This window comes from Anser cygnoides, chromosome 17, assembly GCF_040182565.1.
Source record: "Anser cygnoides isolate HZ-2024a breed goose chromosome 17, Taihu_goose_T2T_genome, whole genome shotgun sequence".
Taxonomy (NCBI): domain Eukaryota; kingdom Metazoa; phylum Chordata; class Aves; order Anseriformes; family Anatidae; genus Anser; species Anser cygnoides.
The window spans coordinates 9123009-9150403 of NC_089889.1; the positions used below are offsets into that span (position 1 = coordinate 9123009).

At 38.9% G+C, this 27395-nt stretch overlaps 1 protein-coding gene across 1 annotated transcript in view; it reads left to right on the plus strand.

Annotated features, from left to right (window-relative positions):
* Positions 1–27395, plus strand: part of PPIL2 (peptidylprolyl isomerase like 2) — a 72165-nt gene that overhangs the window by 30018 nt on the left and 14752 nt on the right. The window contains exons 11-15 of the mRNA XM_048063659.2: positions 718–793; positions 2004–2110; positions 15337–15426; positions 17307–17340; positions 26084–26201. Of these exons, the coding sequence (XP_047919616.1) occupies positions 718–793; positions 2004–2110; positions 15337–15426; positions 17307–17340; positions 26084–26201 (425 nt within the window). The remainder of the gene's footprint in view (positions 1–717; positions 794–2003; positions 2111–15336; positions 15427–17306; positions 17341–26083; positions 26202–27395) is intronic.

Genomic DNA, 27395 nt, shown 5'->3' on the forward strand with positions numbered 1-27395 from the left:
CGTGTGGATGGGTTAACTATAAACTTGCACAGCATGCCCTGTAACCTAATGAACAGAGCATTGGCCTGTGACTTACACATGTATTCTCTACCAGGCATTACCTCGGAGTTGCTATAAGTATCTCTGGGTTTATTAGGTCTTTCTAATTTACTATAAAATCCACATGTAATGTTCACATTTCTTTTCTGCAGAAGAATCACAAAGCTCAAAATAGAGCCATAGGACAGTGCTTCTGCATGCAGAAGGGCCTATGTGTGGGAGGGGGGTTGGTTTGTTTTCCTCTACAGCGTCTCTGCGGTTCACTGGATTTTCCTTCCACTTACTCAGCAATGTTGGAGAATTTTACAGATGTCTTGCCAGCAGTACTGCTTTCATATCTCTACCTGTGGACACACAAATAAATTCTAATAATAAAATTTTTGCATAATAATGTATTAAATCGTTGTGGAAGCAATAAGCCCCTTCAGCTCAGTGCCTGGGCAGCCTTAACTAGAGTTTCATCGAGGAAATGTTATGGGTAACAGATGGAGAAATATCCCTACATTGGATATTTGTTTCTTCCTGTAAGAACTAGAGCAGAAAGTCTGCCTTCAGAAAGATGACATGATATTTGTGTGTTTTCAGTGCTTATATAGTATTCAGTGCTTATCTAGTATCTTAAATAGATAAATTGTAATAGCTAATGTCTTTTTCTCTTGCTTTTTCATGTGTGAACAGGCTCACTATTCCACTGGAGCAGTAAGTGCTTCCTTCACCTCCACTGCAATGGTACCCGAAACTACACACGAAGCAGGTACCAGAACTACCTACCTAAAAGCTGCTTGCTTACTTTCCAGTTTCAATGAGTACTCCCTATCACACATACATTTATGGGGACTGAAGGAATGCCTTGCTAATTGGCCAGTAATGATGCCTTGGAAATGTATTCCCTGAGCAGATATATCCGTACTTTCAAGTAAGCTCATTCTGAAAATAATGAAGCAGTTATGAATTAGCTTCATCTTTTGAATGGCAATTACTTATGTTGAACTGAAAGTAATGAGGTATATTCTATGACCAGGGACCACAAAATGGGGTATCCACTTAGGTAAGTTAGCAGCAAAGTATAATCTCTCCTTAATTTTCATACAAAATCTTTACCACCTTTTTAACATAACCTGGTATTGGTTAGAATGATGGCAAATTTTGTGGTGATAACTTTTGATTTCCTGCTTTTTGAAGTTATATTCTACACAAAAATGCAGTTTAATAATATAAAGTTTTTATTTCATTTTCTAGCCTCAACATAAATCTGTAGAATGTATTCAGTTTGAACATTGATTAAACAGCTGAGCAGTTAGTATTCCCAGTTGAAGAAAGAAATCTGTCTTTTGGCACTAAAATGCGAAAGTGCGTCACACACTTTGGCAAAGATTGAACATGTTTGCCAAAACTACATGTCTACCACGTTCAATTCCTTAACTTGTTGAATTGCAGTGATTTGCAGGTGAATCTTTGAGTGTTGAAAGTATTTGACTAACTGGACATTTTGACACAATGGAAGTGGAAACATTCTAGATTGATCCTTTGGTTTGACTTTCCAGTAAAGTTTCCAGTAATTTAGCTTTATTTGTTTTCACATCTGGGTAGGTTCTCATGTCAGCAATTTGTGGTTGACTGATGACTACCTACTTGGCTTCCAAGTTTGACAAGAACCAGTTTGGTTTCAAAGTAATGTCCATGATTGGTAGACATTACTTGAAAATTATAGTATGTGATATTGAACGTTTTTTGTGACTCAAAAATACAGATGATATTGTTGGCTCTCGAGGAGCTGGTGGCTTTCTGTAATGGAAAGTGTTTTGCACAGAGATTAATGTGAGGTTATAGATAAATTGTCGAGTGCAATCCCCGAAGACCCAGTATCCCAGAGGAACAAGTCAGACAGTAGAATTTAGTAATTTGTTTGCTGATCAATGAATAAACTTCCAGAGAACTAATTATTGCCTTTTGCATTGTTACAGCTGCTATTGATGAAGATGTTGTAAGATACAAATATGTGAAGAAGAAGGGCTATGTACGACTCCACACTAACAAAGGAGACTTAAACTTGGAGCTACACTGTGACATGGTACCGTATGCCCCATAGGCTGAATCTTCTAATGTACCTCTAGATGTAGAGATATGTCAGAGCTAGCAATGGAAATGTCCAAGGATAGGAGTAGTTTTAATAGATACAGGAAAGTATAATTAACTCACTGATTTTGGTGTGTTTTCACGTTTGGAGTTTCATCTTTTAAGCAAAATACTCTAGGAGATTCAGAGAGCCAGGGAATTGTTGCAGGAATGGATGTACTTCCTTTGCTGCTCTTTACTTAGAAGAGATAGCATGAGGTGAACAGAGGTTACCTCTTGAGGGGTAGATGTGAGGAGTTTTAAAATTATCTCATGCAAGTTCATGGGAAAAAATGGTTGAACTATGGTTGAACAAATTTTGCATCTTTTGAGGGTGTGGAAGGGAATCACTTATTAGTAAAGCAGGGATTTTTGGATGCTTCCCTTTCAGTTTTTGAGTGGAGGTTCTTCTCTTTAAGAACAAAAGAGACTTGAGACCGGCATTGTGGTGTTATCTCTTTTGCTGGTACCTTACCTGTACCCTTGTGCAAACAACCTAGCTTCAATTATTTTAGCTTTTTATTTCTTGATTTTAGCAACTGTCAAGTACAAATTTAAGTACCCCACTTTGCCAGTCCCACTCTTTCTCTCAACAAGCTCATAGCAGTGAAATGGCAAAATCTGTTTACTATTTGTACATCAAATTGTGGAAGTCAAATTATGTAGATCTCTTTCATAGAATTGTTCTGTTCTGCTTCGTCAGTACCTATTCAAACACATGAATTCTATGTAATGTCTGTGTTGCATCCGTGTTCAGTAGGTGTCTGGACTGGGCTACCTATTGTAATATGTATATATATTATTTTATATATTATACTACTGTATGCATAAGCATGCTCATGAGTAGTCCCATACATTTTAGTGGGGCAATTTACAACATATCATGGTACCTGTTGAGAGCTTCAAAAGATCAAGATTATAGGGACTCAAACAGTAACTGGATAGGGAAGGCAGAGAGAAAAAAAAGAAGGAAGAGTACAGAGAAGGGAGAATAATCCAAGGTTACACAGCAGGTTACTGGCAGAAACGGGAAAAGAACCTTGGTGAAACTGAGAGCAATCAATTTGAATACTCCTGGTTAAGATCACCAGAAATGTTTAGATTTGTTTTTAAATCCTGGACTTTAGAGAGCAAATTTAAACAAAAACCATGCAATATGTTTTTATCTCCTGCTGTCTCAGTATTTAAGGTTCAAGTTTTCAAACGTCTTTCCTTTGCCTTTAAGAGGTAGACATTCCTTTAAAAAAGTGTACTAGAGTTTTCTTATAGTCAATACAGTTTGATTCTTCAAGAAATCTGTGGCTCTTACAATAATAAACGTGGTAAGTCTCAGACACTGCTTGCTGATGTGTTTGGTTATTTCTTTGTACAGCCACATCTATAAAAGGAAAATGTTTTTAATGCAAAAAGCCCAAACCTTCAATTGCTTACTGAGATTTTTAGCGTGAGAAATTATAGGTCTGAATGTAGATGTTTTGGGGTTTAAATGGTGAATCTTCTTCTTGTCATGGACCTCACAGAACTAATTCAGTGATGCTGGCTGGGAGCTGGGGTGCTTGGTGTGGAATCCAGAGATGCACTGGGAGAATACATCCTTTTTTTGCCTAACCGTGTGTACAGCTGTGAGAAAGGAAAATGAGCAAGCAGGACAGTCCTGCCAGCTTTCCTTTCTCTTCCTTTCTCTCTAAAAGCAAGGAGCAAGATACATGTAAACAACTAAAGCTGATCTATGCAAACAATATGAGAATTTTCACAAAAGTGTATCTTGCTAGTAATTCTGTAGACCTCTGTCATCCATACAGGTGTTTTCCATGCTCCTAAATAGTAACACTATGTAATAAGGCAAAAAGCAGAGGATGTTAATACAGCAATATTTGGGGGAAGCAGCAGAATGAGCAGATTGCATTGACTCATTTGTTTTGCCATATGTTCTGAAACTGGCTCCTGGCTAGTGAAGGCTGGCTGCAGCTATTCTTATCAGCGTGGTTTCTTTGGTCACACGTGTGATCAGTATCACTCAGTCCTGAGGACCCAGGCTCAGCTGCCCATTAAAAGCTTCTTGTATGATATCCATTGTGTTTTCCTTTTTTTTTCCGGCTAAATCCCTATTCGTTTCCCTTTCACACAGTGCTTCCTCATGTACACATTGGAAGTGTGCAGTATTTTGCGCTACCAAACCTGCTTGAACGTTGGTCTCTAGCCATCTGTTTCTTTCATTTCTTTGTGTTGATTAAATCTGTGTGAATTAAGCAGACCTTTGGCTTAACTGAGGAAGAAGATATATACTTAGAATAGGTAGGAAAAACTTGCTGCTTTAAGGAGCTTTTCACAACATCCACTTTAGGTCATCGTCTGAGGTCTATTAAATCAGTTCTTCCTGGAGATGTTTCCTTTACTATATAAGGAGCTTGTGCTTCTAATTTTGGTTTTCCTGGATCACACTGAGGTTAGGCATGTAAGCTAGCACAGTGCAGAATAGAGCAAACATCTTGCAAATGCATAATACATAAATAAGTTGCACACATATATATGGATCAGTTACAGCAGGTCTATTGTGATGGCAAGGACAGACATAGAAAATAGGGAAATCCCAAAATCAAGGCCTTCAAATACTCAGTTCACTCTGCTTGTGAATATGCACTGTAATAGTATTAATTATTTCATCACGTGATATTTCTTTTTAATCTGCTCTCCTGCCTGATTCAGTGTACAAGCTGAACCAGTTCTGGGAGGTATTTGGAATTCTGTAGAGGAAAGAGATCATATGCAGGATTTCAGTTTTCTGCAGAAGTGTAGAGTCTTGGTAAGGCACTGTCTGACCAAGTAGCTAAGCCCCTTGAATGCAGTCTGAGGGAGCTGGACTGTATCATAATGCCTGCCCAAATTAATGTTGCATGGGCTTTTTGGTGCATGACTTTTCAGCCTTTACAATCTTTCAGTGTAGTTGGTATGGGTAGGACCTCAGCTTTTCAGAAGGGAAAGGAGCGAGGAACAAATTTCAGCCTAAGGCACTGTACTGATACCCTCTCAGACCACCAGCAGGTTTGGGGCCAGTGGATTCAACATGCGGTTCTGTGCTACTTGAGGAAATGAGAGAGTTGATAGCAGTATTAGGCTCTCTTTGCTGTTTGAAATCAGCCAAAATGTGTATGGTTTGGGGAATTCATATATCTACTCTCTCTCTCTCAAGCAATGCAAGTGCAGGAGCAAGTGTATGATTTATGAGCTATGTTATAGTGGTGCTTAGCTTCTTTTTTTTTTTTTAAATAAAAAACAACAACTGAGCACACTCTGACTGGTTGTTGCCCCAACCTAACCACAGGTTCCTTTTTTAATTGCTGACAGACATCCTGTGCCCAGGTTATTATGGAAGCCATCCTAGCAGTGGTTTTCATTGCAGAGTTCTGCAAATACATGATTGTGAAATGCTTTAGGAAGGTTGAGTCTGAAGTTGCTATATAAATACGATAAATGAATACCTTTGTCCAGAGGTAGGACATACAACATTCAAATTACATTTTAAAATAGTCTTATGGGCAAGATTTAAATTGACATTTCTGAGGTGAAGTTTGCTGAAATAGACAGCAGCAAGTGACATACTTGCTGTCACAGAGTGATGTCTGCTTTGGAGTCTTCAGTTGTATTTTCATGGCTATGGGCTGTCTATTTAAACAAAATATTCTTGCAGTTCTCCTCACAGTGGTCTGCACTGCTGCTGAAGTCTGCCCAATATCATTTTTGTCTTCAGTACTCCGCTCCTTGAATTCTTACTCTCTGTCCCCAGTTCTTCTGTTCTGAGTTCTCTTTGGAGCAGAAGCAGTTTTCCCCGTTTTTGTGAGTGACATGGCAGTACGAATTGTCTGCAGTTCAGTTTATATGTACACGTGGAGACCTTTGTTTAAAAATAAATGGAGGGATCTTCGTACACTAGTACTTTAAGGTGCCAATCAATAAAATTGATAGTGATGAGATTCTTCCTAGTACCAAAAACCTAATCAGGAAAAGTTTAGTATTGATCCAGGGTAGGAAATCAGTGCTGCAGTGTGATTGAAGTCATCAGTTAGCTTGTGACAGGATACAGAAAAAGAGCATGAGGTAAGACTGGAATCCAGGTATTTTCTGTGTTTGAAATCACTTGTTCAGAGCACCGGAAAACTTCAGTTAGGTTCCAAAAAGATGATGTGTGGTGTAAGTCACTGACCTGAGAAAAAGGCAATAGAGACTTTGGAAGATAAGCTGTTTTTTTTGTTTTTTTTTTTCCAACCATTTGAGTTTGTGCCTCAAATGAGCAAAGGTACACTACTGTTCTCTCTTCTCTTTGCACCACAGTGGTATGAGTGTTGCTCTTTATGACCATTTGTTTTTCTCCGAGTCGTCTTGTTCAGATACAGTATGTTCCCCCTGATGGGGATGTAATCAGATAGCCATTTGTTAGGACATTTTCCAGGAAGCTTGAGTTCAGCTGGGCATAACCAACATTTGTTGTATATACTAATTGGAAACAAATTTACAAAATTCTACTTGCCAGAAGTAGTTATGACTAATGCAGAAGATTTAACACATCCAACATGCTTTTCTTTCAGCTCTAGTCTTACGCATTGCCAGACAAATAAGTGATGAAGAAATAGTTGATGAAAGGCAATGAATGTGGCTGGATTTATTGTATTTTATTTATGGTGATTTTTCTAATCTCAAGTTCTTTTAGCTTCTTTAATTGGGATGCTTCTGGGAACGGTCATCTACATCATCTGTGTGTATTCTGCTCTGTTAGTGACTATATTGATGAATTTATACCTTGTAAATGGTGAAGCAACCTCCTAAGGCAGGGTGGAGGCTTTACCCTGCAGAAAAAGTCAAATTGACTTGGAAGTGGAGGTTGAAAAGCAGTGTGGTGTGATGGATAGATTGGAGAACTAGGAGCTGGAACAGCCTGAATTCTGTGCCTTTGCCACTGAGGTGCTCTATGATGTGGCTACATCATGTGGGTAATTTGGGTACAGATTACTTTTTTAAAAAAATATCAGTACCATCCCATTTGTCACGTCACAATGAGCAACAAATTCCTGGACAATAATATGTATGATCGATGTCTGATTGCTGCAGTGCAGCTACACAAACAACCGAGGCTGCCTGTTCCAATCAGAAGCCCTACCTATGGATAGACAGTGTTGGACTCCTGATCTCTGCACCTGTGAAAGGGAATAAAAATACCCGCCTTTGCCTGTAGGTTGCTTTGAGGCTTTCTTATTTAGTGCTGTTTGGTGTACTATCTCCCTTCTCCGCTCCATGTTCTCATACAAATGATCACGATGCAGTAATGATCTGGTGGCTAAACACATGTGATAGAGGTAATTGAATACTAATCCTTAACAGCTATGGCAGTTTTTGTTAATTCTCTTGTGTCTCTCTGATTTAATACTTTAAGGGCAAGTTGGCATAACAAAGAAGAATGTGAGATGGATTTCAGACCTCTATCCAGCACTCCACAAATGCTTTTTGAGGTTTTAGGACCTGGCAAACTCTACTTAATGATGATGTCTTGGCATAACTATTTGAAGAAGCCATTATTCTACAGACAGTGATGTTTTAATCTTTTGAGGCCCTCTGACCTATTAAATATGCCTCTGATCTATAAATGTGTAATCTAGCCCTTGTTCTTTGAAATCATCTGTCCTTTTGTGTGAGGGACTGATCCAAAGATCAGAAGCCTGTAGACTTCTTTTCCATTTCCAGTGGGAAAGAAGTGAGTTCCTTAAAAAAATCCTTTGACCTTCTTGCATGACGAGGTCCCCCAGTCTTCCTGAATCTCTCATTTTCCTTCCAATTTAACTGTCCATTCTAACTCAATTTCTGCCAGCTGTCTTTGGCAAATATCTGGCTGATGTTTTACCAGTGTCATGTTCCCTCAGTACTATGGTCGTAGGCGTGAAGTATGGTGGTTTTGGCATGGTTATAAATAGCTTATTTCACATTTTTTCAACAAAATATGTCATTGTAGAAAGAGCTGCAAGTTTCAGCTTTGAAAGTTCTTGTCAACAGAAGCTAAAAACAAACAAAACTGTCCTCTTCCAGTAGGAGAACAGTCAGATAAAAATGTTTGTTAGAGAGGATATTTTTATTTCCTGGTGTGTTTTCACCTCAAAGTGCTACAGTGGCAAACAGATCTCTTGCTCTTTGTGGATGGGAGTAGAATGGCCCTGTTCAGCCATATTGATTAGCAGGTTGTTTCTTGGTTGTTCTTAAGAGACTAGAAACTAATATTTAAATTATTCTTAACTTCAGGGACATGATACCTATGTTTGAAATAGGAGAAACATTTTCTTGTGAGATATGGACAGGAAATGCTTTACCTGGATGCTACCATCTTGCCCTTGTCCTCAGCTCTGTTTTGCAGGGGCAATAGGAGCCCCCATTGCCAGAATGGGCCATTCAACGGGGAAATGAGGAAGGTGTTCAGCCAACTCCCTGTGTACCTGCCTGTGCACCATGAGGCTTGCTGCCCTTGGCTTTCTTTGCATGGTTTCCTGGCAGGTTCTGCCTTTGGGTAACTGGGAATATGTTTTGCACATTTGGACCTTTCTACCTCCTCAGCATCCCTGGCAAGCTGGATCTGGTAGAGGGAATTGATCGTTATTGGATTCTCTTTTGCTTTGTGACATTTGACGATGCAGGAATCCCATACCAGCTGCGTCTGCCACTTAGTGGTCCCAAACCTGAGGATGAGGTAGGCGGTTTGGAGTTACACAGCTGCTGCTCTTCATCTTCCTGTGACATGTTTCTTGTTTGTACCTTGGCTCTTCTGATGAGAGCAGGGTGACCTTGGGAGGCTGACAGCTACCAGAGCTTTGCTGTCTAGTGTGGAAGTGGTTATGAGGTGCATCTTCTTAAAATGCAGAATTTATGTGCCAGTTGCAGACTGAAGAAATGCCAGGGAGCCGCTGTGGGACCTGCGATGCTCCAAACTTTACAGCTGTTGGAGGTTACTCAAGCAATTAAAGTTGGGTCCTCATTTAAGCTGTACCTAGTGATGCTGTCGTTCTTGCTGGCGCCCAGCCTTGCACTGCACTGTCTGACAAGCTCCTCAGCCCTCCTGTGACTTACAAATTTGAGGGGGAGAGGATTGTTTTCTTTTCTACTACTACAATAAATAAGTTAGGAAAAGTAATAACTGTAGCTAGGAATGACGGCTCTGCCTCTGGAGAGCTAGCAGGTAACATTGACAAATTAGATGAGTGAATTAGATGCCCTGTTTAACTTGAATTGTTCTCAGCTAAACTGATTGATTGTCCCTACTTGCAAAAAAGTGTGGGGGGGAAATGGAGTATGTCATTTTTTTTATTGGCGTCTTGTCTAAGCTAAACATCTTACTTAGACTTTGGAAAAGTTTTCAGTAGTATCATTAATGTCAGAACTGAAAAGTGCTTCTGAAAAGTGAAATTTAGCAATCTGTTAGATTGCTAAATAGCTAATTAAATTATAGTAGGTTTCTGTATAATGAGAATGCAAGAATTCTGCTGTTTGTTCTTAGAAAACTTTGAGGTAGCAAAATAGGCAAATGATTGCTATGAAGTCAACAATCTTTTACCTGAGGCATAGTTTGCTTGTTCTGATTCTTGTTTTAATTTCAGTACGAGTCTAGCCAAGTGTTTTTTTAACGAGTCTAGCCAAGTGCTTTACCCCCCAGTGCCCTGATGCTTTCATCTTTCCTATCTCATTGGATCTGTGCTCTTCTGGTCACAAATTGATCTGAATGTTTGCTCAGTGTATGATCAGATTGAGAAGACTGGTCTCTAGTACATGAACTGCATCTTCTTTGATTTGAACCACAGCATGCAGCTGTTGTTTGTCACCATAACCTGTCACCAGATCAATCCCTCACATGTGCTGGGGAACTGTTTTAAAGGAAAGTAGAACTGGCAGGGGGTGATATCAGGGTCTGCAATCATGAATCCTCCTGCAGGAGAAATGTTTGAGTTCCCACACTGGAATTCTCCCCAAGCTTTTGCAGTGGGCTCTGTGGAGTTTGGGATTTTCCTGTCCCTCTTGCTCTGAAACAAAGTGAGTGTGCTCATAGTCCATTTGAAAGTGAAATAAGGTAGGTAGCCTAATCTGTCTTCTAGTACAGTGTTTTGTTTTGAAATGCACTAAAACCATTTGTATGTCCAATTTTTTTCCATGACTTAGTGGAGGAAGCAGATGCTTGCACCTGATAGATGGTGATTCCTGAAACTGCTGCTTTATTACGTTTGTAACACTGTCTCTGACTAAGCCCTAAATAAAGTCAAGCTTTTATTAGGGTGAGTTTGTTACTCAGGGACTGATAGGCTGTGGGGATTGCAGATTGAAAGGGGTGGGGAGATGGGGAGAACTAAGTTTAAGCCTTACCATATCAACTCTTTATGGCTCATGCATTAGAAACGTTCATTCTAGAAGAGCTAGAATGAAGAGTGAAAATGCTCTAGAGGCTTTTTTTTTTTTAAAAAAAAAAAGGTTAAAAAAGCATGTATGTAAATGGACTAAAGGAATAGAAAATCTGCCAAAGGAGATCTATGTAAGGAAAAAATAAAGTAAGCTTAGTTTGAAGCCTTAGAAATTTCCATCAGTAGTTCATGCCTCTTAATAGCAGGATTCTGGCATTTGTGTGATAAGATGAAGGCTGTAGAATGCAATTTCAATTCATGAGGAATCAGCTTTTCATTATCGCAGATTATTTCTGCTTTGAAGCGTAGGGTTAATGGACAAGGCTCTGTGTTTTAGTGCAACTACAACAGTTCATCCAATTTAGAGAGACAAAAAGAAATAAAAGGGAAGTGGAATTAGCACAAGGAAATTATACAGATGTGCAAATGACAGCTTCTGAATGCTTAGTGTGAAATTTCTCTTTAAGGTTCATGCAGATCCTCAAGGGATGAAGCATTTTGAAATGATTAGCTCTTCACATGGTAAAGCCTTCTTCCTTGCAGTCATAGCAACAACTCAGAAGCTCCTCTTTTTTCCCATCTCCTGTACCTTGGCAACAGGGGTGCCGCAGGTTTTTAGTCTACTTCTGGTTGGCTCTTCATCTGTCCAATACAAATTCTGAGTTAAGCCAACTTTTACAACTGTAATGACCCATTTCAACAGATGAGAAAGGAGGGATGCAAAGTGAGAATCAAATAGTGACCTGGCTTGGTTAGTCTTACCCCTCTGGTCTAGAGATGCAGCAGGAGAGGTGAATTTTGCCTGGTTTGCAACAATCCTTGCTGGCACAAAGGAAACTAATATTGGCTTGGTTAATACTCAAGAGCAAGATAGTTTTTTCTAGTGCTTTATAGCAAAGGAAGAGTTTCTTTTTAAATTTTATATACCTTTTTTCAGTATTTTCCCCTTTTCCATGATTTCACAATCTGTCTCTTTGTCACTGTTGTGTTTGTCTGGTCACCCTGAGTAGCTATCTTTTTCATTCTGAAATTTGTCTAGGTTTAGTGACTGGTAGAGTGCTGATGTTTCCATGTCAAGTTACCCCCTAAGTGTGTTAGTTAAAGGGAGATGTAAACATTATTAGAAAACCACTGGGTTGTTACCCCCATTATATACCCGTCTGTGAGCCAGGCACAGCATTTGGGTCCTCCTGTGGATAAGCATTCTTCTGCATTCCTGTCTCTAAGGGTTTATTAAAATTTTAGTGCTTGTCTTGGGCATGAGTTTTCAACAATTGAAGTACAGTTATATGGCATCTTCAAAATATATGGGGAGTGAAGTGGGAACGGAATAAAAAATATTTTTTTTTTCTTAATGTTTGTCACTTGGAGAGAGTAGAGTTGTCTTTCAGTTGAAGGACATCATGCAGAGGCATGTTTACTTTTGTCGTCCTATCTTGACCAAAGAAAAGGAGGATTTCTCAGGGTTGTCCTGCCATGTTCTTCAGCTTTCCACAATTTTTCTGTTTGCCTTCTTGGGACTATCACTGCAGTCTTCCGAGAAACCATTGCAGTAGATTTACAGCCTAACCTTTCTTTCTGTTACTGGCTTTTGAATCAACAAGATTACAAAATAAGGTGGCATTTTTGCCCTGACTGTCTTACATATATGTCCAAGTCGTAGGATAATAAAATAATATATGTAATTTCCTGATTAATGTAAAAAGAATAGAGGGAGAAACTAACTGTTGCTGTTGATTTGAAACAAGAACAGCCAGAAGTAAAAGGAGAGCCTGGAGTCTATTGTCAGTAATGAGCCAACAAAAAAGTGGCGTTGTCTGCTGCACTTACCACGTTTCTAGGTGTCTTGACCGTCTCTTCCTTCTTCAGAAATGGTGTGAGGCAAGTGGTGTGGAGGAAGTTTCTGAAAAAGTAGACAGGTTTGCATTCCAAGACTGTGAGTCTGACATCTTCTGCAATATCTTACACTCGCGTAACAAAGTCAGGTTTGTTTACATATATTTCTCATCGGCCTTTGTAGTTGGAACAAAGACTTCAAAGACGGTTGTGTTTACATGGTCAGTGCAGAACCCAACTTCGTTCTACACCTTCCCCAGAAACCTCAAGCCCTTCTGCTTTGGACAGGATGCTGCTTAAAACAGTCCTTGAAATGTGCTTGGCAGTGTGAGATTTGGCAAGAACATTAACTGCTTTGAATAAATCAGATAATCTGAGCCAGATATTCTAGATCAACTGCATGACTGAAACGGGGGTTTATTACCGATTGAATGCAAACCTTTTTATGTTTGTCTCTACTAAAAAGCACCACAAAAGGTAATGGTAATGTTGCTAAGGAGCTGTTTACCTGCCAAATGTATCTGTATGATGCATGAGGTGACCATGGGAACCAATTTGGTGGCAATTATTTAAAGAAAACCTTGCAGTGAAATGATTATTGCATGTACACAAAATATTTCTGCAGTTGCACTTGAAAAGCCTGTTTCTGGGAAAAGATATAATAACTAGAAAACAATTTAGAAAGAAGGGTCAGCACAGGTCCTGCATGGAAAAACATATTACTAAGACCAATTTTTTTGATGTATATTTTACAAATCATGTATTGAAAATAAATAGGAAAACTGTATTGGGTTATCAACTTTATGCAAGTTTAAAACAGTTTGGTATATATCCCTAAGGGACTTGGTCTTTTGCCTGATTTCATTTTTCTTAAAAAATTAATTACAGGTTGCTGTATTCCCCCCAGAGAACTTATTAACTATGTCTCTCTCTGCAAAGACTGTTTGGCTCTCAAGAGATAAAGTGCCTTAGGCTAAAAGCTGCTGATTCCATTTCTGATTCATAAAGAAAATTTTTAATCTTATTTTTATCCTTACTGACATTTTTCATGAGTGCTAACTAATAGCACTACTGTAGGATCAAGGTTGTTACAATATGGTCTTATAAGGGAAACACACTGACAAATGATTCTTCAGGGATTTAATTTTACTTGAAAGGTTATGTACAAAGATTATTTTCATGGATATGTGTCCAGTTCAAATAAAAGTTTCCAAATTTGCAATATAAACATTGAAACAATAGGAAATTCTCCTATTGCTTGAAACAGTTTTTATGGAATATATCTACTTACAAGTTGCCTCCAGATGCTACCAAAATACATGTCTTAGTGTCATTCTATCGTAAACCATTACCGTTATAACTGAGAAATGAAGTATATAGGAAATCTGAGATTATAGTTGGTGTAAGATTGCATTAGAACTTTATTTTCCCAGTTATGGTAGCTGACAACTGTCATCTATATCTTTGTAGAGTAATTAGGAAGGAATCATTATAAAAGAATTTCAAATGCCATGTAGGAGGGTAAAGTTTGTTTGGATAATTAAGGGACATTTCGGTGTTAAACAGTGGTGAGAATGTTTCAGATGAGAAATTACTACAGAAAATTGAACTTCTGGATGGTTCAGTATGAATAATTGCATGGATCTGGTTTTTTTGTTTTTGTTTTTTTAAAAAAAGATATTATTTCACTCTTAAGTTATTGTAATTGGGCTTGCCTTATTTTTAAAAATATATCCGTGGGCTTTATTGTTTTGGTTGGTTGTTTTTAAGCCACTTCAAATTGCAAGTCTCAGTCTCACTCTCTCTTTCTGCAGCTCCCGTTCTAGTGGTATAACCAAGAATAGTCTCTTATCAATTCAAAATGAATCAGTCTCTTTCAGAAAAACGCTTAGAGTCTTGTATGTATTTGTTTACAGACGTCATGACTCATGCTGGGGCTTTGCTTGCAAGTGCATATAACAAGAAGTGCATTTTCAGTTTGTAACAACTCAGATTAGTTAGTTGTTTGGAGATTTTTTGGTAAAGCTGGAACAGATTTATGCACATACTCCATAGTGGAGCTGGAAAACATGTCCAAGTACAGAAAACTTTGTTTCTGTGCATATATTTTGTACATGTTGTTTGTACGTATGAAGGTATGTTAATATTGTAGAGATGAGTATCTGTAGAATTGCTATGGGAAGACAACTAGGTAGACAGTAAAGGTTTTGAAAAGGTACCGTTTGAATATCCTACCTCATAAATTCAAATAAATAGTTTTAGTTTACACTGTAAAAGCAAATTAGAAGTGGCAATGTATTCAACATCTTTTTTTTTTCAGATTTTTGAAAAAAAGGTTGTCTTTTTTTAAATTATTATTTATTTTCCTGTGACTGGGCCAGTTGTCAAAAAAGTGACTTGTGAAGTCCGTCCCGTTTTCAGTTCCAAGTGGTGAAGAGGATCAAATGCTTCTCTTCAAGTTAGCTTCAATATGCTCACTTTGACATAGTAAAGCAGAGAAGTCAGGTTCTTTCTTACTCTAGGAAATGAACTTTTTTTGGTGCCCATTTGCAACAAAATTATGATACACTTTTGAAACTAAGTTACCTGAAAGCCTGAGCTTGCCTACTTTCACTATTATTATATCTACCAGGAGTCCACATTGTCTGAGTTCATGTTCAACACTTCTTCATGTTAATTGGAAGGTCCAAGTTTAATTCATTTATCATAGCATGTGTCTCTCCAGTACACTTTAAAAGAGCATATATTGTGTGTTTTTTTTCTGTAAACAGAGGTTCATTCCTCTTCAAGAGTTGAAGAGGTAACTTCATGGTTGAAGTTTCTTCAAGTGGTCTTCATGGTAGAAAAGTAACTCTTGTAGACGGTGTAATGACCAATTTGATTGTCTAAAGGTACTGCTTAATTAAAACTTGTGTTTGTCTTTCAGACACCCCGAACGTGTGAAAACTTTATCAAACTGTGCAAGAAGAACTATTATGATGGAACAATTTTTCACAGATCAATTCGTAATTTTGTAGTGAGTATTGAGCAAATCCCATGTAATGCACGTACATGATGTCCTCAAAATACTTATTTAGCTTCTTCCGTGCATGACAACTTGCAATAGAAGTATGTTAAAATAGACCTTCAGAACTAGGATTGTCCTAACTTACTAAATTTGTACTTTACTGGTCTTACTAACTGCTGTCTCTGACTAATACTGTCACAGAGTATCACTGCATTTAGTAGTGTTTTCACTGGCATTGCAGACAAAGCCTTTGGGAGTCATTGCCTTGGCAAGGAGGCAATCAGCCTCCCCAAGCTGTGGGTGGGTGGTTAATGAACAGAATGGGGGGGTGGGAGGGGGAGATGCTAATTTGCATATGTAATTGTGTGGCCCGTTGAAAGCATATTCAGATGAAACGTCAGAAAGCAGCTGAATTTTTGTTTCAAGTTGTGGTGCTTAGATACTGTCCCATCATCTTTTCCTGACAGTGCTCCAGGATGTGAAGGAGTTAAAGAGCACTTATTGAAACAGAAAGCCAACTTTAGTAGTCAAAGACCTAAGCTTTCAACTTGTATTAGAGAGCTCCATATATAGTGGTAAACCATTGGCCTTCGTATGCTATTGAGCACAGCTGGTAGAAAGAAGCAAGAGATGTTCTCATATAAGTGAAGCTCCATCTTACAATGATGAACAGTTTGGATTCAAACTGGATGGTCATTTTAATCATATGCATAACTTTGAGTATGCAAGTATTTACATACTACTGTATGCTTGAGCATACATCAAGCTTTTATAAAGATACCAAGATATAATCCTTCAGCAATGGTTTACTTTCTTTACATCTTTCTGGGAGAGATGTATCTAATAACATGATAGTCTGAAAAAGTGTTTTGAATTCCAAGGTTTAATTCTCAGGACTGAAACTTAGATTTGGCTACTCACCATGCCTAGTTAATAGATTTTCTAATGCATTTTTAGTTTAATATCAAGAATTGCCAGATGTTACGAGTCCTTGAGACATCTTGTTGCTACTGCAATCCATCGGAAGGCCTAGAAATATGACCTTTAATTTACATAGGTACAGTCCAGGCAGCTTAGGATATTGTAGCTGTACTGTAAGTTCCTTTCAAAAGAATTAGCAACCTGATCCTGAAGGCAGTGCACGTCTTCCAGAGGACATCACTGAATGTTAGATTTCATCCTGCCATCCTTAAAAAAAAAAAAAAAAAAAAAAGCTTTTTTCTTCCGGCAGCACTATATATCTCAGTTCGTAGTTTACCTCACCATTAAAATTGTGCTTGTGTGCTATTACTGTGTAGCTAGTCATGTCACGCTCCCTCTACTGTCGTTGGGCTATGGAATATTATTTCTGTAGACCCCGCATATATATGAAGTGATTAATTTTGTTGCTAAAAGACTGGTTTCAGATGGCAATTTTTCCCACTGCAGACAGTGAGGAGGATACTGTGAAACGTGGATTCAAATACAGAGAATATTTTACATCCCTTCATTTTGCCTTCACATCATGTGGAGGGTTGGTAGCGAAATGTAAAGCCTTTTCTGTTCCAAAGGCAATGCATCATCAATTAAAAAGCGGGTTTCACCCTAACGCATAATAGAAAGGCTGATCTGGTTAACCCGTTTGAGTCTGTTTGTTTTCTTATTTAGCCCCTACAGACCTATTATTTTTACAAAACTGTCATTTTGCTCTTGGATAAGTAATGTAGGAGATGACAGCCAGCTGATAAAAGAAACTCCAAATAGGTAGTAATGGTTTCCTTGTTGCTAACTTATCAACATCACATAGTATAGAAGGAAGAAAAACGAGTAGAATTGGCTTTTATGGCTTGCATTTAATGTCTTTCATACAGATATGTGTGTAACCTATTGATTTTATTTTAATTCTGCAGATCCAAGGAGGTGATCCGACTGGAACAGGAACAGGTAAGATTGAGTTTTCATTATGTAAACTGTTTTCACTTCATGTGCGATGTTGTTAAATTTGTTTCCAGATACCTTGTAGATTAAAATTTTCTAAATGATGATCTGTGGTACTTCATGAGTATTTCTGCTTTAAAGTACAGGTTTTATAGTTATATTTTTTATGACCATTTTTACTGTGCTTAAAATTTCATTCCATATATTCTAATTGTAAAACTTGGGCACTCTTCCATGTAGAATTCTTGTTGGGTCTTTGCTTCCTTTTTCTTCCAGAACATAAATAAAGGAAAATTAAAATGATTTTACAGCTGGCCTTCCAGGGCAAAGAACAAAGGAAGAAACACATTCATGCAAAGTTACTTTCAAATTCAGTGTTAATGAAATACTTGAGACCTGCCTCTGAATTGGGGAATGGCCAGATACCATCTGTTCTCCCAGCTAGTTGTCTTGTAAAGCCCAATCTTCTTTTTCTAATGTTTAGGTATTGCTGTTACTAAATTCTTCTGCCTGTTCTTTATCCCTAAGTGTTGGAGATATGCAAAACAGTCATATCAGAAATGGTCAGGAGACATAGCAGCTGAAGGATTCTCAGAGCATTTCCTACCACATTTGATATGTCATGTAATATTCCTAGTTGGTGCTGCAAATTTGCTCATTATCCACTTGTACCTTTTATCTACCCACTTGTAGGTGTCACCAGCCTCCACAGCTCCTTGTCTGGTCTTGTGGAGTTCTGTGCATTTTTATTCCAGTTCATACATGCGTCACTTGTATACACAAGCACTGTATTCTCTGTGTGCTCACAGATCATCCAAAAAAGATGCCTTTGTAATTGTTAAATACTTTAGCACTATTTACTTTGTAAATAATGTTAGTGTGAGTTGCCCAACACCTTTTCTTCTGCATGTTCCTCAGCAGTTGCATACTCTAAGACAGACTGGTTAAATGTTCTGATTTTGATGGCAAAAGCCTGCTAACAAGACTTGTTACTGTATATGTGTGGACTGTTAAAAGAAATATGATTTTATTTTGTTAGAAGGAAAGTTTTGGTTCAAATCCCAAAAGACATAATAAGGAACGTCTTTTAAAATGAGAAAGAGGTGTCAGGAGACTGGAGAAACTTAATGGGTTGACTCAGACAACTTTCAGGCTTTTGTAGGGTGGAGTTCAGATCTTGCTATGAAATGAAAATGAACTTGCTGGTGTCATTCTTGTCTCTGTAAATGCAAATGGTAAAAGTAGTGTAAGACAGCACAATTAGCAGTTGGCAGAAGACTGGCAGTGCAGCTATATTGAAGGTCAAGACTCTACTGACAGACGAAGTAGGAAGTAAAATGCAGATAAGACCGTTGGAGAAAAAGCTTGTATGTATATTCTTTTATTTAAAAAAAAAAGAGCATAATGACATCTAGTCTTTTCCATCTTGTTTTCCTCCTTGTCATTCTTAATTAAATATGAATATATTGTAGACAAGGAATCTTGCAAGCAACTGTGAGGGTTGTTAAAGTTCCAATAAAATGGTCAGTTTGCACTCAGATAAGTATGGCACTTGCAGATTTTCAGAGATTCTGGTCGCCAAATGGTTTTAATGTTTTGAACATAGCTGAGTTTAAAATAATCACTTATCTAATATGCTAATAATAGTATCCCAAGAAAATATTGCAAATGACAGTTTGGTAAACTACTGGACTTCTCCTGAACTCCCATGCCTGTGTGTTTAATACTTAAATGAAGTTTAGACAGAGTGGAGGTAGTCTGTGCTCCTGATTACCTGACAGATCCTGCACACTTGGCTGTGAGGCATCTACCAGCCATCATAACTTCACAGAGATTGTGTTTGCATCATTTAGCCAATATTTGGTGCTGGGATCTAATTGTAACATCTCCAGTTGTGTGATGTGGTTTTACCTTTCATTTAGCTTTGTGGCACCTCTGATCAACGAGATCAGGTAGGTTTCCCATAAGTTTAAGAATGTGCTTTACTCTGTAGCTATTCTCAGAGTTCTGTAAAAGGCAGACATTTCACGTGTATTTCAAGCCACCAAAGCCCTTCTGGCTTCTCATTCTCTCCGTAGTGCAGCTGGAGGAAAGTGTGGCTAGGTAGCAGTGTAGGAACATGGCAAACGCAGTGATGCTCTCCCAGGCTCCCAAAATGCAAAACTTTTGGTCCATTAATTTGTGTAATGGACTTTTGGTCCATTAATGCGATCACAATAACTTGTGTCAGGAAAGTTTTGGAGTAAAGCATTGGGTTTCAGTGATTTGTACCTTTTTCACTTGAGTTTTGCATTTTATTTGTAATTTAAATTCCCGTTTTGATTTCTTCTGGTAGCTAGAAGCAATTTTAGTGTTTCCTTGACTCACCACTTTTCAGTGAAAAGATGAATCTTTGAAAGCTAAGAAGTCCATAGAGATTTAATGGTCTTTAGAAGTTTATTGGGAGAGTAAACAGCTTGACTTCTTTAATATCAGGGAAGTATATGACTAGAACAGGGCTTTCTTCACAGATGTTTCAACTGGTATTAGTGAAGACTATTTAGGGTTACCCTTTAAACTTCTTTATTTTAAACTGCCAGAATTGTTTCTGTTGGAGCCTTTTATAGACTCTTTTAAAGACTTAAGACAAAAGGAATGTCCTTTGTTTCTTTCTGCTCTAACTGAAATTTACTGGCTAAAATAAAAAACAAAAACAAAACACTTTTTCTACGCTGATACATGGAGGGTGCATTAAGCCTGTATATATTTTTGTTTTGTTATGTTTATTTACTTAGCCCTTGTCATCAGCTCATGAGCTAGAACAGACTTATTCAAAAAACACCCCACCATTTGGTTTCAGTCATCTGACATTCATCCCATGGTCAGCAACAGGTGTCAGGTTTATGGTTGCAACACCCAAACGCTTAGATGATCACCCACTCCCTTACTAACTAAGCCCAGGACTGCTCAGCTTTGGGGTGGGTTTGGGCACAGTCAGTACATGACTGAAGGTTACATGTCATACATACACAGACGGCAACTCTGTGCTCAGCTCACCTAGATTTGGAAGCATTTCAGAGATGTAAAATGCCCAGCTGGTAGGGGTGTTACTGACTGTCCGCTTCCACAGCTCCTCCAGCTGAACAGTTCTGTCTGTAAGCAGCACTGAACCTTATTTCTTTTTTTTTCTTTTATGCTTTTTTATGCAGCAGTGTGATGTGTCCGTCAGTCTCTTTACTGTCGTAACTAAGACCTAGCTGGTGTGTGAAGGACAACTGGCTACTGGTACTCAGTAGTTAACCTTGGGATGGGAGGAAGGTGGAAATGTGGATTATGGCATATAAAAATTGAGATACCACGCTAGGAAAAGAGTGAGGAAATAGAGCTTTAGCTTAGCTTAGCTGGCAGAACTGCATTGCCAAAGCAGTTAGATATACTGTCCTGTAGGTTTGATACCAATTTAGAGGGCCAAACTAATTTTCTGCAGCCATCAACTTCGTGTTTCATAAGACTACTGGGAGAAATCTTATTGTGCTGCAGCAGCTTATTTCGTTTCTTTAGCAAAATAACCACCCATAGAGGCAGTATTCAGAGCAATAAGCTGAGTCATGGTCATTCTTTGTAATGATTAATTATTTGAAAATGAATTTTACATTTGTGATGTATCTCTTTTCCTGCTGTTCATAACAACTAAGTGGTTGAACATGGTGAGTAATTCTGTCTAGCTCATGGTAGTGCAAGTGGAACAGCTGCTCTGTATTTTCAGTGTTCCAAATAATAGAAGAAAATTTGCATGTAGGAAAAACAGGTTTAATATCCTGAACCCTTTGTATGAAAAAGGAAAACTATATGCAGGGCATTACATTTTTAAAGCAGCACAGGCATTTTTCAGCTACTCTTGCTTGCATCGTGTTGGAATAATAAATTGGTTTGAGTGTGCTTCTGTCTGTTTTTGAATGCAAGAAGGCACAAAGGAGGCATCTAATATCTGTAAAAGTCCAAGATAAAGCACCGCTGGTAGGTGGACATTGCATTTTGGCTGGTGTAAAGCAAAGCACTTTTTTTTCCCCCTCCTCTGAACCCTCAGTAGCAGAGAGACAGAGCACTATGGACAAACTTGGTCAGTTCCGCAATGAGATTTCCTAGCAAGGAAAGCTCCTAAAATGCGGCCAGTTTTAGAACCTCTTTTCTTGCAGGATTGAAGTTTGGTGAAAGGGCAAGAGCAAGACCTTTTTATCTAGCAATATACTCCTTTCAGATTGCAGCCCCTCGGAAAATCCGGCCTCTGATATGTGGGTTAAAAGTACTGTGTCCTCTTATCTGAAAGGAGAGAAGTACTTACTGGATGAGCTGAGGCTTTCATATTTGCAAAATGATTCAAGAATCTCACTTGGAAAGCTCTATAGAAGTGTCAGATGTTATTATGTACCTCGTTGTTCCAAATGACAAGAAGAAAATTACAGAAAGTAAGCCATCATTTTTGTGAATCAGAACCCTCCCACTTCCTTACCACTGCTTAGCAATTTTTATGCCAGAAAAAGGAAGGATTTATTTAAAATCACAACTGTCATGAATGATTATTCCCAGCCCACACCTGGCTTTTGGAATGTTACATTTCTGAAGCTTTAGGTGCATCTCTCAGCTCTTTGCAAGAAAGTTGTACAACTTCTGTAAATTCACCCCCCAAAAAATTACTTGTTGGAAAAAAAAAAAGTCTTTAGAAGGAAGAAAGACTACCAAACGTGTTTTTAGTTCAAAATGCAATCTGAAAATGTGTGGTTTTTTTTCTTCACAGTTGCTAATGTGTGATTGCTTCAGGTGTCAGTTGGTATCTATTCACCTTTTCACTATCAGCACGAGTTGCAGATGTGAGGCTGAATCATGCTTCAGGGTGCAATCACAGTGCAGGATACACGCTGCTGTTAGAAGAAGACTAGTCTATTGCGGTAGCTAATCCCAAATCCATTTCCAGCTTTGTGTAAACAAGGGACCTACATGTACAGAGTTATCAATCCCTCTCCATTCCGCACTACATCCCCAGTCCAGCAAGCAGAACCTGTGTGGTATGTGTCTGCTCCCATTCAAAATCCCTTTGATTTTATTTAAGAAGCCCCCAGAATATTTAACAACACTTCTTGTAATAGCATCTCAAAAACATTTCAGATCCAGTAGGCACACAGTTCCACTCTGACAGAAAATAATCTTATCTGGGAGTAAAGTGAGAGGAAGGTGAGTGACAGGCAGTGGTGCCTGCTGTGAATCAAACACCTAGACGTGATTTTTGTTTTCCATAGGCTTTTTCCACAAGCTGGTAAGTCAGATTTGGGGTGAGTTTTTTGCATCATTGTGACTCCATATATAGTCAGTGGTGATCCGTGCTCTCTCTCAGAGGAAGATTTTGGGAATAAAGGAGCCTCCACTCTGTATGGAATATGCAGGGAGTGTAACAGGAGAGGGCTCAGGCTAGACAGCGCGGTGGTTCCACCGCCTCCCGTGTCTGCCTGCATCCACTCTGCATTCAGACAGTGAGGAAGATGGCACATCCACACTTCCCAACAGTGTTGAGAATAAATGCAGTAAAAGCTGTTAGATACTTCAGAGTGCCTCATAATTATTAGTAGCAGGCTTGGAGCCTGTGAGCTGTTTTCCCAAGTTTACACTGAGCTCTTCGGTAGAAAGCAAAATGCAAGAGTTTAAAGTTCCTGTTCCAGACCCCAGTGGCTGAGCATTAGGCACTGTGCTGCCATGCCAGTAGACTAACGAGGAATTTGTACTTAATCTTCAGAGAGAAAGCGATTCTGGTTTTCAGTAATTAAAAATATATATGCTTTTAGCTCGCCATCTTCTAGCTTGCTGTGTCTGGGCCCGCTTCAAGCAGATACTTGAAGCTTGGAATGATTCCAGAGGTTAGCAGGAGTTTGACAAACAGCACGTTCTGGCTATTTTTAATTTAAAGGGAACACTTTTTTGTTGTCGTTCTTTAAAAATAAATAAATAAAAATCTTTCCTGTATTGCTGGCTCACTGTCTGCACCGTGTCTCCACCTCCCCTCGCCAGCCCGTGCTGCCAGGCCTCTGCAGGCACTTCAGCTATGTCCTTTCCAGGACGTCTGGCCTTTCAGGCGGATGCTGCACAGGCCATTCTCTGCTCTCGCCTGCGGCTCTCGGGCAGACAGAATTAGCCTTGGAAACAGCTGTATGGCAGACAGGGAGGGAGGGACTGGATCTAACGCTGTAACTATCTACTAAAATGTTAGCACTTATTTCCAAGAGAACTGGAGTGAACCAAAGTTAGCCATCATATATACGAGATTAATTCTGACCCTCTGTGTATGAGCCGAAATGAAATCATACAAAAATAACACTTCCAAAACCTAAAGATCATGGCTCATTGCTCCTGTCTGCAAGTGCTCGGGTCTGGTTGCTTGTTGTGCCAGAGAGTCTCTCTGTCATTCGCTGTTTTTCTCTTGCCTTTTGAATTATTTTTCTTACAGCAAAGGCTTCAGGGGTGAGTCCACCCTCTTTCAACAGCTTGACAAGGCTGTAATTTGAGCATCTGCTGAAAGCCTGCAAAGGGTGTAGCAGACTCGAGGGTTTGGCCACTTGCTGCTGCGTACCATCTCAATTGGCCATGCTTATGTTTGCATGTTATCTGAAAATTTCTAGGCAACAAACAGTCCTCTGGGTTAGGACTGATAGTGAGTGCATCTGCTTTGCCAATAATGAGGAGTTCCTTCAAAAGATCTTTGAAGCAATATTACATATTTCTCAAAGGGAAATGTGACTGCAGCTGGTTACTGAGGTGCACGAGCTCTGTCTGGGGTGGAGGAGAGGAGTGCAGGGCCCAGAGCAATGGGGGTGGGAAGGGAGTATGTCTTCCAGTCCATGTCCAACTGCCTTGAAAGGGAAGGCTGAAATTGTGAAAGGCAAACAGGGAGAGAGAAACAGCACACGGAGCGTGGTGGTGCTGACAGGGGCCTGCAGGCTCTGCAGGTGTGTTTCTGGTTTCAGGCAGCACCTGGAGCCCCACTGCATTCTGATCCCGACTTGTTTATTTACAACCTACCAGAACGTGGCTTTTCTGAACAAGGCAGGTAGCAGGCGCTACACAAGTAAACCTCTTGGGGCAAACAGGAACACACAAGGAGATTCATTGGCAAAGAATATTTTTGGCTTCTGGTAAGACATTTTGTAATAGTGAACACTTTGGATTTGGCTAGAGTAGCTGGTGTTTGGATTCATCTTCAAGGCAATGGAGCAGACTGCAGCTGTACCATATCCCTTTCACCCACTAGTGGAAGAGATTGTCATACAGAATCAAGCTGATGTGATTTAGCTGATCTTAAAATATTTAATAGCCAAAGATTTGCTGAAGTAATCACTCCTTCTTTACTTCTGATTACAGAAAACCCCTACAGGGTTTGTCTCCTTTTGCTGCCTCTTGTCAAGTTGCAGAGCAGGCAACATGCAACTCTATTAATAAAGTCTTTTGAACATGATTAATTGGGTTTTTAAGTGGGTCAGTTTCTTCCAAAATTTCTCGCTTACTTAGTTCCTCTTGCACTTGCAACTGTCCACCTGTGATTCTTTGTTTTCATGCTATTATCTGAAACTCTTTTCTCATTTGACGCGCACTTGTGATTTTCTGCATACAGTTTTCAGTAGGAGCCAGTTTTACTCTTCTCAGCTTTATTTGCAGCTTGCCTGTGCAGCTATATCATCAAATTGCTTTTCTGTATTACATATGCAAATAGCTGGTGAGTATTGCAGATCCTTTACTGACCTCCTGCTTTGCAAGTGATACAGTTACTCTAGAGGGTTCTCCAGCCAGTTCTGCAGATGGACCAGTCTTGCTGCCTGTCTGGATAGTTTTGTTTGTTTTATTTTTAATACTGTCCTAAGGTGAAATATTTTTCATGGTTTGTCAAACAAGATTATGGATTTGACTGTAAAACTATGATTCATTTCAGCCTTTATTTTTCTTAATAAGAATGATCCTGGAGGAAAGTGCAAATGAAAATGTCAGATCTGTCATAAATAATGTAAAAATGACAGCCAGGAAGAGAGGCTCCTTCTATCCACAGACCCTCCTTCTATCCACAGACACAGAAAAGAAATCAGTCTTGGAGAGCTGGGTCTGTGACTGGTGCAAAGTTTTATCATCCTTTTGACTTCATTGTATTTACGTGTTTACATCATCCAGGTGTCTAGTCCAAAATATCTAAGTTTTGTTTTTTAGTTTTGGAGGAATATATTTTGTCATTCTTCATTGGTTGGCCAGGAATAAGCTTTTGAGCTTATAGTCCCTATTCTTTGTGGATTCTGTGAACATATTTCATCTCCTTGATATTTTATTTTTGGAAGCAATGCTATATCCAGAGTGCAATTAAACTAGTAATTCTTTGCTCTATGTTTTGTCAGGAAGCCACTTTTAAAGATTTAATGTCTCAAAAAAGAAAAATTGTGGTGGACCAGCAATAAAAAATTAAATCCTTGACAGTTCTTTGGCACACAATATATAATGCTGTTGATAAACAGTCTCATCTGTTGCAGTTGATAGTGGTGTGGGGGCACAGAATTGCATTGACTGTTACAAACATCTGATTTCAAGGGCATGCTCAGATACTAGCCTAGTGATAGGGATGAGGTAATACATTATATACATAGCAATCAGAAGTCCCAGAAACCTTAAATTTAATGTCAGTGTCTGCTATAGAATGCAATGGGAAACTAATGAAAGCAATCATTTCTATCATCTTTTCTTCTTTCAGGTGGAGAATCTTACTGGGGAAAACCTTTTAAAGATGAATTCAAGCCCAACTTGTCCCATACAGGACGTGGTGTTCTTAGTATGGCCAATTCAGGACCTAACACAAACAAATCACAGTTGTAAGTAGTCGCTTGCTCTTTGTATTTTATTGTTTCCCTCTAGACATTGTGTCTTGCTCCGTTAAGAAAATAAATGACATTTTATGAACTACTGTTTAAAGCTCAGTCAAGTGAAATATTCTGTCAAGTGCTGCGTATTGAAATCAGGGGTGCTACAGCTGCTGTTACCCAATCTAAGAGCACCATGAGGCATGTCGAGAAGACTTGTAGGTTTATTGTATCGTTAATTTACCTTTTCTATTTTATGGGTTGTAGTTTCCATTTTTTCTCATGTAACCCCCACTCTTATCCCTGTGAAATCATTGTACCTCTCCACTCTGTTTAAATTTAGTCCCATATTGAACTTTTATTGAGGACTTAATGAAATACAATACATACCATACTCCTTAGAAACATTGCTTCTTTTTAGTAGCCTGCTTTTAAATATATAAGAACGTTTCTGATTTCTACAAATGTATAGAATACAAGCATGATAGAGTGCAGAACCTGAGACAGAAAATTACTTGGTTTTCAATGTACAAAGCAGAATAAGGACTAAAATGTGGAAAAAAATGAATGATGTGAGGAAGGAGAAAGAACAACTAACGAAATTTAAAATATCAAAGTTGTAATAACCTACTTTATATGTAACATAAATACGGATGTTTGCCAGCAGACTTATGAAAATGCTCTGTGTCACTTTGAGCCAACTATGTCTTGGTTGCTCTCTAGGTACTGCAAAGAAAAAAATTGTACCTTTATTGGGAACCCCAGGAGACTCTGCGTGCGTGTGTGTGTGTGTACAATGCTATATGTTGGGACTGTGTAGCAAGGGAGGGGATTCTTGGTGTTGGTCTTCATGATGCTTTGTATTATTATGGCTGGTAAGCTATGCAATAGTGTGGTTAAATTTAATTAAACACAAGTGCTTGTCTCGAGGTGTTTAATAGGCTTACTCACGTGCTTAAGGCTAAGCACGTGTCGGGCAGTTTGCAGGATTGAGTTGCTGTAGAGCTTATTTTGGATTTGAATGCTACTGCCAGCACTCAGGTGCTAAATTAGGGAAGAGTAGAGGCTTTAAAAAAGGGGGGTGGGGAGGAATTCAAGAAACAAGTCACAGACAGTTCATGAGTGATGTGCCATATTGAGTCACATCATCTGCTGCTGTAAATGCTTCCCTAAAATTTGCAAATGAAATATGAAATGCCTTTACAC